A 14,444-nucleotide genomic window follows, 5' to 3' on the forward strand; every position below is an offset into this window, starting at 1 on the left:
GAGGTCCATTCAGCTGTACTTATCAATGATGAACAAAACCTCCTAAATCCATTTTTGTTTGGTTTTTCTCATTTCCTGAAAAATGAACATTTTGGAGTTAGCTGGTTCCTGCCGGACAGCAGAGATATACAGTATTATTATAAAAGATTTTAAAAGGTTCAAACAGAGAAATCACAACTTTTCATCAATTCAAAACAATTCCAACATGTCAGTATTTCAAGAATAAAAAGAAAAACAAATCTAATCATTTCCTTTTTTTTTTTAAGAAGTAGTGAAAATAGCAGATCTACAAGCTCACAATGCATCACTTCGCGCAAGTGACGCATCGTGTCTCCTTTGTACAAAAAAAAAGAAAAAACATGAATTCAAGTCTCCATGGGGTGACTAATCCCTATCCCCTAAGTTTCTGGCATCACTTTTTATATTATCATTAAAACCGTGCTGTTTTGCCAATTCTTTTGGGGGTCCACTTGAAATATCCTCCCGGCCCACAGGTTGAGAACCAAAGGTCTAAGCCTCTCCAAAATCAGGATCGGCGTCGGACGCAAAAATCTACCATGGGTTCTGCAATGAATTGTAATTTGTACCTGTGTTCTGTTAGCCAGGGTGACTTTCTGCAGTGCGTCTGGGTTGGTGCAGAGGATACTTTTCATGTACTCCTCGGACAAGCGCTCCTGCTCCCCCTGGCTATAGTCAGCCAGAAGGTCCACAGGGAACTCCATCCCTACGGAAACAAAATGGGAGACACAATTTACAATTTAGGCATTTTATCCAGAGCGAATTACAATAAGCAAGGTATAAACGCATACATCAAATGCAGAGAGACAGTGTAGTGCCTAAGTAAACTATAGGATCACAGGTGAAACAAGAACCTAGCAACACACACGCACGCACGCACACACGCACGCACACACACAGTACAGTGTACTAAATGTGTTCAGGTAACCCTCCTCAACTCTCTGAAAAAGTGGTCATATCATGTCAGATGAGATATAAAAGTAGATTTTTGTAAAGGGTGAATTGTGGCACAAACTTAGTAAATATCAGTGTTTCCCAACATGGGGTCCGGGCCCCCCTTGGGGGGGCACCAAAGATCACAGGGTGAGGATTTATAGTCCAATTCCTTTTTACTTTAAACCCCTCTATTCTTAGTAAAACGGACATGTTAAAACTGCACTTAGTTGGACCACTTATTTCCATGTACATCAACTCTGTTTGGGGAAAAATAGCCAATCTACAAGCTCACAACGCGTCGCAACGCAATGAGTTGTGAGCTTGTAGCGTGTGTGTGCGGCATGTGGGGGTGTCCCAGCTTTTGTCCGCTCATTTTTTCTCCAATGAAAAAATGTTGGGAACCACATCTCAAACCGAAAAAAAGTTTGGGAAGCACTGCTGCAGAGAATAGCTTCACAGAGGCAAACAAAATGCTGCATGTAGGTCACTGGCGGATGAGGAGATTGAACATGACAAGTCAATGAACAACAGGCAGGCAGCTAGCACATATACAGATGGTGTTCCACCTCTCTGTCATTCATCCCTTAATCCCACTGACTCTCTGGGGCTGGGTTAGGGCTGGGTGATTCACCCGAAATACTGTACATTGAAATCGAGGAGCAAGGTTTTAAATTTGTATTTGGTTATATCAACGAATCAACACAACAAAAACTAATAGTTTTTTTTTTGTCTTACTCACAACTTGTATTATACTTTGTAGTACAATGGTGGCGCAAAGTGAAAATAACCAATCTACAAACTTGTGCATCACATTGCAGTTTGAAACAATCGTGATATAGATTTGAAGTCTTATCACCCGGGTGATATACCTAATACCAAATACTGCATGTTTTGAATTTGCCCCAAAATACTGTTGTAGGTTTTCTGAGCTTCTGCAAATAAAGGCATCAACTTGTCGGCCTATGTGTGTATGAATGAATGATTGAATAATTGAATGAATGAATGAATGTTGACAATACTGTTGACTACTACACTTGTTCAGTGACACTTCAAAATCTAATAGGGGCGGCCATAGCTGAGTGGTCAGTGAGCCCGCCTAGGGAGCCAGAAGCCCTGGTTGCCCCAGGTTCGATTCCAGGCCAGGCCAGCATATGTGTCGATTAAATGAAATTTGTCCCTGAGCAAGACTCTTAATCTCTAATTGCTCACAGGTTCTCATTGGAAACAAGACTGCAAGGACTTTCATGAACAACCTGTTGAAATTATCAACAGGTGTGTTAAAGGAATTATCCTTTAACACACCTATAATTAATTTGATTAGCTGTTGCCGTGTTGCTGCTTATTAGCCTGCCATGTTTGAACTCTGAAGGTTCTGAATTTGAAGGTTATCCCCACCAGGCCGGAACGGCTGAAGGCGAGGGATTATGTTTTCGCTCCTGTGAGACTGCCTGTCTGTTTGTTTGTCCGTCCGTCTGTCTGTGAACAGCTAGCTAGCTCCGAGGTGCGCACTTTTTAACCTGAATTGGAAAACAAAGACAAAATAAGCTTAGAGTTTCATTAACCCTGATACGTGTTGTCATTCAACAAAAGCTTAGACAGCCGACAGAAGAGCACTGGGTTTTAAATGATCTACTGTAACGCCACAGTCACATGGTGTGAGACACATGAATATGTTCTGATATGTATTTGAGCCCTCAAGCTTCATCTTTATGCTACCACGTTATGCCCAGAATATGACTTCATGGTGACATTAACACACAAACACCTGAGGCTGTAAAATTGCAGCTAACATGATGTGAAAGCTCATGTATGCCATTGACTGGGAGTATGTAAGTACTAGTGGTGGTACAAGTACATTTAAGTTCTACCCCGGATTTTAACCCAGTTTCCAAAGCAAGTGCTGACATTTTTACCATTGAGCTAATAGAGCCTGCCTGCTTGCTCCGGGGATACATTGAATCTTGACCTTCAGGTCAAAATTTGTGTCAGACCCTGTGTCTAGGTGCGACATGACCTTTGACACTATCTAAATGTCTCAATAGAAGAGCAGGGAGACAAAATACAACCACCCCACCCCACCCCACCCCACAGCCACCCCACCACTTAAACCCTATATGCTTGACCGGAGTCCCTCAGGGACAGATACTAGTGTATTTTCTGTCTTTTCTGTTTTCTGTTAATGTCGGGAAAGCTTTCATTGAAAATTACGTTACTGACGTTTTTTTTCTGCGAAAGCTTTCCCCAAAATACGGGTGCTGGGGTTTAAGTGGTTAAGTTAAAATCAGCCTTTCCCCAAACTGCTCTGAGTTCTGCCAAGAGAGTGAAAGCAGTGAGTCAGCAGCCCCATGCTGAGGCTCTCACTGCTAAATCTGTTATCACTTATCAGTTAACTTAAGACCTTATATACTCTGCCGTACAACGGTGTCGCTTTCCAAAAAGGAACTGATCTACAAGCTAATAATGTGTTGTGACGCATTGTTAGGTTGTAGATCTCGCTGAATGTGTGTTCTTGTGCAACAGGTTGTGTGCAAACCACAATGGTTCCCTCCTTTAAAACAAGATGTCACATGCATTAGATATCTCTACTGTCATTGCTTTAACTGGAAGTCATTATGATAGTCATATTTTTATGACTCAGGGTTTCCCGCGCGTGTGTGTGTGTGTGCGTGCGTGCGTGCGTGCGTGCGTGCGTGCGTGCGTGCGTGCATGTGCGTGTGTGTGTGTGTGTTTGTGTATATATATATATACATACATAATCTTTAAATGGCATACTAATAACTAATAAGTTTCAATAAGTAGGGGGTGTGTCCCTGAGGGGGCGTGTCTTCATTGTCTGGTATGCATGATGTGTGTGGCTTGGCTCACTGCATGGGTTTTACGGGTGGTTGGTTTGTTTGGCACATTGCGGCGTGAGGGTGTGACATGCGGACAGCACTGGTGACAAGTAACAAAGTACAACAAAGTGCATTTACTCAAGTACTGTACTCGAGTCACCCTGCTCCATTTTTAATTTTTCCCCGCAGTATTCCAAATTGTCTGGTATGCATGGCCAGCTTCAGCTTGTGGTTTGGTTTAGTGGGTTTTTAGGGGTGGTGGTGTGTTTGGCACATTGGCAGGCTATATATTGCATCTACCTTGATTGGAGCCATGCATGAACACGTTAACTTAACAACATTTGTAACTATTCTCTGCTTGCCTTTTGTTTTTAACTCTTTAAGAACGGGAACGCATCTGTGTGTCATTTTTAGATTTCGTTGGGCTATTAAAAAATAGCAGATATACAAGCTCATAGCGTGGCACCGAGTGCCGTGCTATGAGCTTGTAGATCTGCTATTTTTGAAAAATCATGCAAAGTTGTGCAAATGATCTGCTATTTTTAAATGATTTCGACGAATTGTCAACTTTTGAAAAACAAATTGTGAAATGGGACATTCTGCACAATGAGTACCATTTATACATTTGTGTTAATGCTACTTTTACTTAAGTAATTCGTTTTTTTCCCCCCTAGCACTTCTTCCAACACTGCAAATCCAAACTAGCCCCACAGGCAGGCTATATATTGCCTCTACCCTCGTTGGAGCCAACCGTAAAACCCCCCTAACAAGCTTTCTAACCCTGCTTGGCAAGGCAGAGTTACATAATAAGTGCAGTCTGTAAGTCTCTGTACAAGTAGCGCTGACAGGAAGCCCACAGGAGTCAATCTGCCCAGATCTAGGAAACCATGAACCACCACCCCCCCCTGGCTCTGGCCCCTGGGACCCCATGGGGCCCCTAGGTCTGTGAGGGAGCCTCTATATGGTTGCGAAGTCTGGGGTCCCCTTGCCAACTAAGAACTTAGAAAAATGGGACAAACACCAAAACTCTGCATGCAGAACTCTGCAAATTCATTCTCCGCACCCAACGGAAAATAACAAACGATGCATGCAGAGCAGAATTAGGACGATACCCACTCATTATCAAAATGAAGACCACTGAAAACCAGCTAAAAGAAAGCGACCCAGACACGCTCCATAACAGAGCCCTCACTTAACAGTGAAAACCTACAGGGTTGCCCCCGGCCTCAGCCAGCTGGTTCGGAGACTCTATGCACAATCACGAGCACAAAAAAAACCACTGGACTAAAGCAGATAAGAAAACAAAACACAAATCTATCTGATATTTTGAAAGTCAACCCAAAACCAAAGCGAACTGGAATGCTATTTGGCCCCAAATAGAGAGTACACAGTGGCAGAATAGTACCTGAGCAAGGTGACTGATCCAAAACTAAGGAAAGCTTTGACTATAGGCACAGACTCGGTGAACACAGCCTTACAAACAGAGAAAGGCCCACAACATGCAGACCTGGTTCCCAAGAGCTAGACTTGTGCACCCGCTGCACACACAATGTGGTGAAAACCGAGCCACACTTTCTAACCACCTGCCCACTGTACCAAGACATCAGAGACACGTGCAGTATACTTCCAACAGATTACAAACACTGTACATTTGCAATGCAAACATAATGTTTTCTCATGCCAATAGAGCTCCTTTTTATTTGAATTGAATTGAGCCGGGGGGAGGGGCCCCAGAGGGCCCAGGACACGTGTGTTCGGACACACACACACACACACACACACACACACACACACACACACACACACACACACACACACACACACACACACACACACACACACACACACACACACACACACACACACACACACACACACACACACACACATGACTCTTCCCTCCCCCGTGCTCCCTGACACATGAATCCATTGACAATTGTTCCCAGCGCACAGTGTCAGTTGTCAGCACAGTTACCCTTTATACACATATACATATGTACACATGTATGTATGCATGTATGCACAATTGCACATACTGTATACATCCACATACATTTACATTTATTACAGTACTCTGTAATGTGTATACTCATACCCTCGTACACCCATTCACTCATACCCACTCACTCACATCCATGCAGTTACTGTGTGGGTGCATGTGAATGCACACACATACCAACATTGGGTGGTCGTAGCCAATGTCACCGGTTTGCCTCCCAACTCACCCAACATACAGTACATGCCAAAGTGTCCCTAAGACACTTAAATGACAGAATTAATAAAAGTCTACTACTTTATTCTCATGCCACATTTTTCAATGCTCCCGCTCGTCCCGCGCACACTGGAATGTAACAGGTTGTTGCTTCCGCTAAAAACATCTAAAAGCAACTTGAGCCGAGTGAGTCATCACCCCCCCCCCCCACCCCCCCAGGCGAGTGGCCACGCAGAGCGGTGCGGTGCGGTATCCGCTTCAGTCGACTCAGCACCGTTCGAGTTGCATATACCGACAGGCAGAGAATCATCATTCATCCATTCTCATCAACACGCAACGCTACAGGACAGGTCCTGTCGTCTCAACGTCTGACGCAGGGGTAGCCCCATTTGCGTCAAACGGTCCCACCTGGTCAAATACTCGTCACCCGTTTGACGTGTGGAACCAAGTGAACCCGTACAGTAAATGTTCACTTTACGCTCTCAGAGTTAGTTTAACACTCTACACGTAGTAGACACTGGACACATTCTGAGGCCAACACACACGTTGGTGTGGTACAGATTCCATGAGTTCCTCCCCCTTCCCCCTACTCCCAACGACCTGACGGACTGGTTTCCTTTCCTCACTGTTACCTGCACTCTAAAACCATCAGTGTTCATTGAACTCTTAGAGAGGGTACGAACGGAACCAAATGGAATGTTTTATGGATTATCATTCTGAACCTAAGTGAGGCCATACCGTAGCTCATCAAGCAGCGATCAAATAAACTCACTCATTTAGCAACAGACTGCAAAATTGTATACAAGCTATTATCTATCTATCTACGTATCCATGAAAAAGGTTAAGTGTGGCTGCTTGAGGCAGCTGCAACCTTTTTTGAACCGTGCAAACTTCTCGAACCGTATTGGGTGTGTGTGCGTCGGTGTATGTGTTTGTGCGTGCGTGCATGGTGTGTGTGCATGGCTCCATACGTTGCCATACATCGGAGTTGACAACTGTTTAGGGTGCAGCTGCTAGAACTGTCATCAGATCCCAATCTGTTATCTCTTGCACAAGCCCCTGGACCCCTCTAACTGCTCCCGGCTAGCAGGGTGGTGCCCCGCATGGCTGTCCCGCCACTGCGTAATATGCCGGCGGCCATGCGTGTCCATAATGTGAGCGGAGTGCATACAGTATATACGTTGTACACATCAGATAACGCCACCAGATAAGATGCAGACCACTTCTGTACTGGAACATCATCTCCTATCACGCCATCGTGTCCCTCTGCCTCGCATTCACGCGCATGCAAGCATGCACACACGCAAGCATGCATGCATGCGCACACACGCACGCACGCACGCACACACCTCTGTCACTGAGCATCAGCAGCCATGCACAGTGTCTGGTTTCTGTTTGTTTTATGTATGAGTGAGAGAGAGAGGAGGGGGTCGAGAGAGAGAGAGGGAGAGGGGGGTGGAGTGTATGAGAGAATACAGTATGTAAAAGGAGATGAATTTTCAAAAACCTCTCTGGATTAATAAGAACGGGACAGTTCTCTGTGTGTGTGTGTGTGTGTGTGTGTGTGTGTGTGTGTGTGTGTGTGTGTGTGTGTGTGTGTGTGTGTGTGTGTGTGTGTGTGCGCGTGTACACGCGCATGTGCGTGCATGCATCTGTGTGTGTGTGTGTGTGTGTGTGTGTGTACGTGCTTGCGCTCACAGCACTGTGTACTTATTTTGCGCACATGCATGTGCAGAGCTCTTTTGAAAACGACTTCAGTTTTTTTTCCTCAGCACAACCCCAGGGCAGGGAGTAGTGAATACCACACATACATCTATACACTCACTGCCCTATTTACCAAACCTACTTTCAGCAGCTACTACGCTGTTTGTCAACCTGCGGCGCGGGGGCCCCCAGAAGTGCGTGAGTGGCTCACGTGACGAAGTGGCAGACAAACAGACGGTGTGTTTGCACAGAGTGAAGGTGTCATTGTGAAAGCATGGTTGCGAAACACACTGCTAGACTGCAACTGCAACTGGGAGATAGCAAACTGCAGCTATTTAACCCCCGGTGGAAAGTAACAAAGTACATTTACTCAAGTGCTGTATTTAAGTAAAATTTTGGAGTGCATTTATTTTTACTTTGTGATATTTCAAAGTTCTACTTCACTACATCTCAGAGGCACATTGTACTTTGTACTCCACTACAACTATGTGACAGCTTAGTTACCTTGCAGATCTAGATTATAAATACAAAACATGCGTTAACCAATTAAGCCCTATATGCCTCAACTATTTGAACATAGCCGATCTACAAGATCACGACTCGTTGTGCTTATACATCTGCTATTTTCACATTTTTTCTAAATATTTAAGGGAAAGGGAAAAGCTTTGGTTAGTGCCTGCTGGGGAAATTCAGTTTCAGCCTCAGTCAGCTGATGGCTGCACTCAGATGGCTATATGATGAGTGCTCGGGAGGGAGGGAGCAGTTAGGGGTTAAATGCCTTGCTCAGGGACACTTCCGACACAAAAGCCGGGAGTTCGGGAAGTGAACCGGGGACCTTCCGTGTCCCACTCAGCTAAGTAGTGACTGCCTGTAGTGACTTCCCCAAAATTGGGACACTGCCAGGGTTAAAGTGGTTAATCCCACCAGATTACGGCTCTATTTTTGATGTGGTCATCCCCTGTGTGAACTCGATGACACGTCAGGTTTAGATGAGATTACAGGCATGAAGACATTAGCGTCTCTCTCTCGCAGTGGGTGGCGGCCTCTTCTCCTACAATGAAACGCTGGTTCAGTTCTCAACGTCCGGTCCGGGGACAAAATGGACCCTTATGCGGGTCTGTAACTCCAAAAGGAAGAATTGTGAGAGTTCTATATTCTATTAATTTCAAGGACCCCCAGTTTGGTACGCGTTCTCTGGGACCCTAATAATCAAATCCTCAGTGTGAATTTAACCCTGAGAGCGTACAAATGTAACCAAATGGACCCTAGCGGGTCCATTTGGTTACATTTGTACTCTCTCAGAGTCAGAGACCCGTAAGGGTCCATTTGGACCCCGGACGGCCCCCGAGCCAGACTTTGAGAACCAACCAGTGTAGTAGAACAATGGCTAATGAATAACAGAGTAAGAATGCCCACAATCAGGGATTATGTATTCCAGGGACGTATAATGGTTTCCCCTCCACGCGTGTGTCTGTAAACTGGTTCAAATTATATGTTCCCCCCAAAAAGAAAAAAAAACACCTGGCTTTCTATCCAGAAATAGCTCGCGGCGGTTGACACGTTTAGACAACAGGAACGTATAGGTTTACAGGCCGCTCTGAACGGTGCACACACAGCACATGCATGTGGTCGCATGTGCACATGCGACTTGCATGTGACACAACACAGCATGACACGGAAACTCAGTCTGTCGACTGTTAGTGGTTGGAAGAAGTAGGTTCAGTGGTGGGAAAAGTACTCAAATGTGTTACTTAAGTAAAAGTATCAATACTGCAGTGTAGAAGTACTCCGTTACAAGTAAAAGTCAGAAATTCAAAATTGACTTGAGTAAAAGTACAAAAGTATTGGCATCAGAATATACTTACAGTGCCAAAGTACAAGTACTCAAGTTTTTCAGACGTTTTTGAAAACAGCAGGTCTTCGAGCTCACAACATGTCGCAACGAGTTGTGGACTTCAGTAGATTGTTATTTTCAAATAGCTGAAGTAGCCTATGAAATAGAGCTTATAAGTGGATCACGTGTTTTTAGTATTAATAATCTCAATGTGCCAAGTAACTAGTAACTAAAGCTGTCAATTAACTGTAGTGGAGTGAAAAAGTTAAATATTTACCTCGGGGATGTTGTGGAGTGAAAGTATAAAGTATTGAGACATTTACATACTCACTCACATACTCAAAAATAAAAACTACAGTACTTGAGTAAATGTACTTTTAAATGTTACTTTCCACCACTGTTGACTATATACATTCTACACATAACTCATAGTCACAGAGCATGTAAGACTGCTGGAAGGCATATGACCCAGTAGCCTACAATAATAAGTATATAGTAATAGCCGAATAATAATAATAATAATAATATACAATTATTATTATTATTATTATTATTATTATTATTATTATTATTATTATTATTATTATTATTATTATAAAGCACTTGAACTATATAGAATCCCTATTCCTACAGCATCCCTATTGTGGGGCTAACATTCAGCAAATATAACAGATCTACAAGCTCACACCCTTGCGGGATCTCATTTAGTGTAGAGGGAATAAGGGGGCCTTGGCTATTGGTCAACTAAGTGGTTAAGTGGATAGAAATCGGACCACAATGGAAACAAGCCCTCAGGGCTGTTTGTGTTATCCTTTTAGCACCATTGCATAATCGTACCACTGTAGGCCTACTATTTGCAAACTGTTAATAAAGTATTCAATAAATCTAAAAATAATAATATTGATAATAATTATAATCTTAGGGTTAGGGTAATCTGTATTTATAGACCTAGAGTCCAAACAAAGTTTTTTTTAAAGTGCTTTTAATTTAATTGAAAGTCATTTTAATCGAATGTTCCCCCCAGAATAAATCTATCTAAGGTTGCTGCAGAAAAGTGCTGAGTGCGCATTTATGCCATATTGATCTCTGCGCGCAACAAGCGCGTTCTTAATGTTTACAACTCTCAGATGAGTCCAACTGACGTCTGAACGACGCCTACTACTGACCCCATCATTGTGATTCCGCTCTAAAGTCAAGTTCTCAAAACTGGCGCTACTTTTTGTGCTCGGGTACAAAAAGTTCTCAATTCGAGGAAAGCGCCTGGGAGAGAGAGAGGGGGGGCTTGTGTGTGTATGAAGGGGGATGGGCCGCTTGTGCATGCTCGTGCGTGCATGCGTGCGGGTGTGTGTGTGTGTGTGTGTGTGTGTGTGTGTGTGTGTGTGTGTGTGTGTGTGTGTGTGTGTGTGTGTGTGTGTGTGTGTGTGTGTGTGTGTGTGCGCACGTGCGTGCGCGCGTGCATGTATGAAGGGGGATGGGCCGCTTGTGCATGCTCGTGCGTGCGTGCGTGCGTGCGCGCGCGCGCGTGTGCGTGCGTGCGTTTACGTGTAGACGCTCTCGCACAAAGGGGGAGCGAGCGGGAGAGCAGCCAAGAAGAATGCAAAAAAAAAAAGATCAACATGACAGATATATCGCAACAATGATGCTGTCGCTTGACGACAATTGTTGTCGGCCGACAATCACGATCGCAATTTCGTCGGCAAGGGACAATTAACGTCGATCAACGGGATTATCTGTGGTTTGATCGATACATTACATTAGGCAAGCCAAGGAGATGATGAATCCACGCGCACTACAATACAACCAAAACAATCAAGTGGGCCCTGGAGAGAGGTGGGCCCTCTGGGTTGCCATGTCCGCTTATTATAAGCGACGTTGGGCTTGTTTTTCTGTTAAGTTGCTTGTAAATAAAATTGGTCTTGTTTCTACTAATGTTACTAATGTTGTTTTAACCAGTGTTTCCTAAACATTTTCATGTCAAGGAAAGCCCACAAATGAATATTTAACATAAAAGATTTTGTGGATTTGAAAATATATTCCTACATTTTCATTTTTCCCCCAAGATTTTTCTTTGAAAATAGCCAATCTACAAGTTTTGGTTTAAAAGTGCTCATGTGGCCCAAGACCCCAAGTTGCTTCTTTTGGGCTTGTTTTCCTAGACCTGGTTGCTTATTTCTCTCACACAAACTGGCAACACTGACTACAACACAACCAAAACAGATAAGTGGGCCCTGGAGAGAAGTGGGCCCCTCGTAGCGCACAATAACAGGACAACAATTTCACCTTTTCTTCTGAAGGTATCATAAGGCTGCTAAAAGACAGCAAAAAGCATCCTTTTGTTTAGTGTTAGTGACATGAGATGAGAATGAAAAACACGACCTCTTTTAAAGCTGTGATTTGTTTTCAATTATGTAATTCAGCTTGTAGGCTATATATATATCACAAAACTGAGAGAAGAAAATATTTACAATAAAGGCAATACATGAGTAGACAAAGGAGGCTAAGAGACATTATGCAAAATCCCTACTAAATAATGCATATTGTTTTTATTTATTTATTTATTTATTTGACTATTGAACATCTTTCTGGGTGCCACACTTATAAGATCGGAATTAGTTTTAATCAATCAGCTAATGTGCCAAAGATGAACAAAATAGTGAATAATTATTCCATTGCTCTGCTTTTATAAAACGTTACGGATATGCTGCATATTAAATGCCCCGGATAGGCATGTGCCTTTTAATTTGTTCTTGACCATGTCTTTGATCTCATTGTTTTTAATCTTATTGTTTTTAATCTAGTTTAATATTGTGTTATTTTTATTTTGTTGATATATTTTTAATGTAAAGCACTTGGTGCAATACAAATAAAGTTTATTATCATTATTATTATTATTAATATAATGGAACTTTGTATGGGCGCGCAAAACATGAGCCACTAAAGTCCCAGGTTCCAACCTCGGGACTAGTTAAGAACATTTTGTTCCAGGCATATGAAACATTATAGATTTGCTCGCAAACGTCCCAAGACGTCGTGGACGGACGCCGTTATGAGGCTGTTGTTCAAAACAAACCTCAATAAATGATAAGAATAGTCATTGGCTCATCCTGATCTGTAATCCGCGCGTCGGTGTGTGTACTTTCTCCTCGCGTTATGCGTCCTTAACTCTTTCTGCTTGGGATCTCCAGAAGGCGCAAATGAAAACAAACCCAACCTGATCCACGCTTAGAAATAAACCACGGATCGTGTAAAATAACCAGAAATAAAGAAAAACTCACCTTTTTATCGCGAATGTATTCCCCCTTAGCCTAAATAGAAAACTCCTGTCGTTTTACTAATTAAAATGAGTAAACATATATCTCATGGTGTTATGTGTTGCTTTGTGCTGAGTCTGCTACAGCGCGCATGCTCCGCTTGACCGCGTAGAGAGGCTCATGGACCAATCCAGCTGTGTTGTTGTTATATAACCAAACCCACTGATTGTCAACCTTTTGAAATGCAAGGACCCCACCACGCCCCCCAGTTTTTTTTTATATGTTTTCTGATTGATTGAATAGCCTACTGTAGCCTATTAACAGTTTGCATTTTCCCCCTTTTACAATGATTGTTAAAAGGATAACACAAAAAGCCCTTAAAGGGATAGTTCAGATTTTTTGAGTATTTTCTGTAGGAAATACTTACCATTAATGTAGTGGTTGCAAAGGTATTAATTGATTGCCTGAGTCCCGTGGTCAGAGTTATGGTCCGTTTCTGATAAATATGAAGTAGTTCCGGTAGATTAGTAGATTTGGTGGGGGCCGCTCATTAAAAATAAATAAATTTAAAAAACTAACGTCATTTGTATTGTTGACCTATTTCTACCATATAGAGCAGGTTTCGTTCAATTTCGACCCTTCTGTCACATGGTACTAATGTTTGTGTCCAGAATCACTGCGCCGCGGCAGCCTACTCACACACAAAATATATGACACAAAAAATAGTACCATGTGACAGAGGGATCGAAATTGAACGAAACCTGCTCTAAATGGTAGAAATAGGTCAACAATACAAATGACGTTAGTTTTTTAAATATATTTATTTTTAATGAGCGGCCCCCACCAAATCTACTAATCTACCGGAACTACATTCATATTTATCAGAAACGGACCATAACTCTGACCACGGGACTCGGGCAATCAATTAATACCTTTGCAACCACTACATTAATGGTAAGTATTTCCTACAGAAAATACTCAAAAAATCTGAACTAACCCTTTAAGCCCTATAGGGGCTTGTTTCCATTGTGGTCCTGATCATGTTTAAATCCGCCAGGTCAGAACGCCAGGGAGGCGGAGATTATATTTTCTCTGTCAGTCTGTCTGTCTGTCTGTCTGTCTGTCTGTGTGTCTGTCTGTGAACAGCTATAATCTCAGGCACCTCTGTGTTATGGACCAATTGATAAACTTTGCCCACACACTGCCAGTATAGCCTGGGATGAGTGGGATCATTTTCGGGTTTCTAATCCGGTCTGGAGCGGAAATAACTTTATCAGGCGGCCGGAACCTCTAAACCTCCAAAATGATTCCTCTTGTTATAATGTGTTTAGTTTGGTATAATCTTTTCTTTTTTTCTTTTGTAATAATTTGGAATGTCCATCTTATATTCTAACAAGTAGTGCGACCATAGACTGTAAAAAGAAATGGACAGCGTCACGCCATTGGTTTCTACGGACCGTAAATGAAGCCGATTGTTCAGGAACGAGCAATCCGCCATCTTTAATATATACCATTGGGCACGTCGGAACTCAACGCTATTGCTTGAGACCAGACATGTGACCAGGGAACCGGAAAACAATCCCCAAAGAATGCTATTGGTTGGGTAGCTTGTCAATCAAGAGCGGGGGCGGGGAATGATTGCTATTGGTTGTGTA

General features: G+C 42.9%; 1 protein-coding gene across 1 annotated transcript in view; it reads right to left on the bottom strand.

Moving 5' to 3' along the window:
- The window catches only part of LOC311043925 (uncharacterized protein), a 30,897-nt gene extending 17,966 nt beyond the window's left edge, over positions 1-12,931 (bottom strand). The window contains exons 1-2 of the mRNA XM_084055349.1: positions 12,814-12,931; positions 588-724 (exon numbers count right to left, since the gene is read on the bottom strand). Coding sequence (XP_083911475.1) covers positions 588-722 — 135 coding nt within the window. The 5' untranslated portion in view covers positions 723-724; positions 12,814-12,931. The remainder of the gene's footprint in view (positions 1-587; positions 725-12,813) is intronic.
- Between the last annotated feature and the right edge of the window lie 1,513 nt (positions 12,932-14,444).

This window comes from Gymnoscopelus microlampas, assembly GCF_963454915.1.
Source record: "Gymnoscopelus microlampas genome assembly, chromosome: 4".
In the NCBI taxonomy this organism is placed as follows: domain Eukaryota; kingdom Metazoa; phylum Chordata; class Actinopteri; order Myctophiformes; family Myctophidae; genus Gymnoscopelus; species Gymnoscopelus microlampas.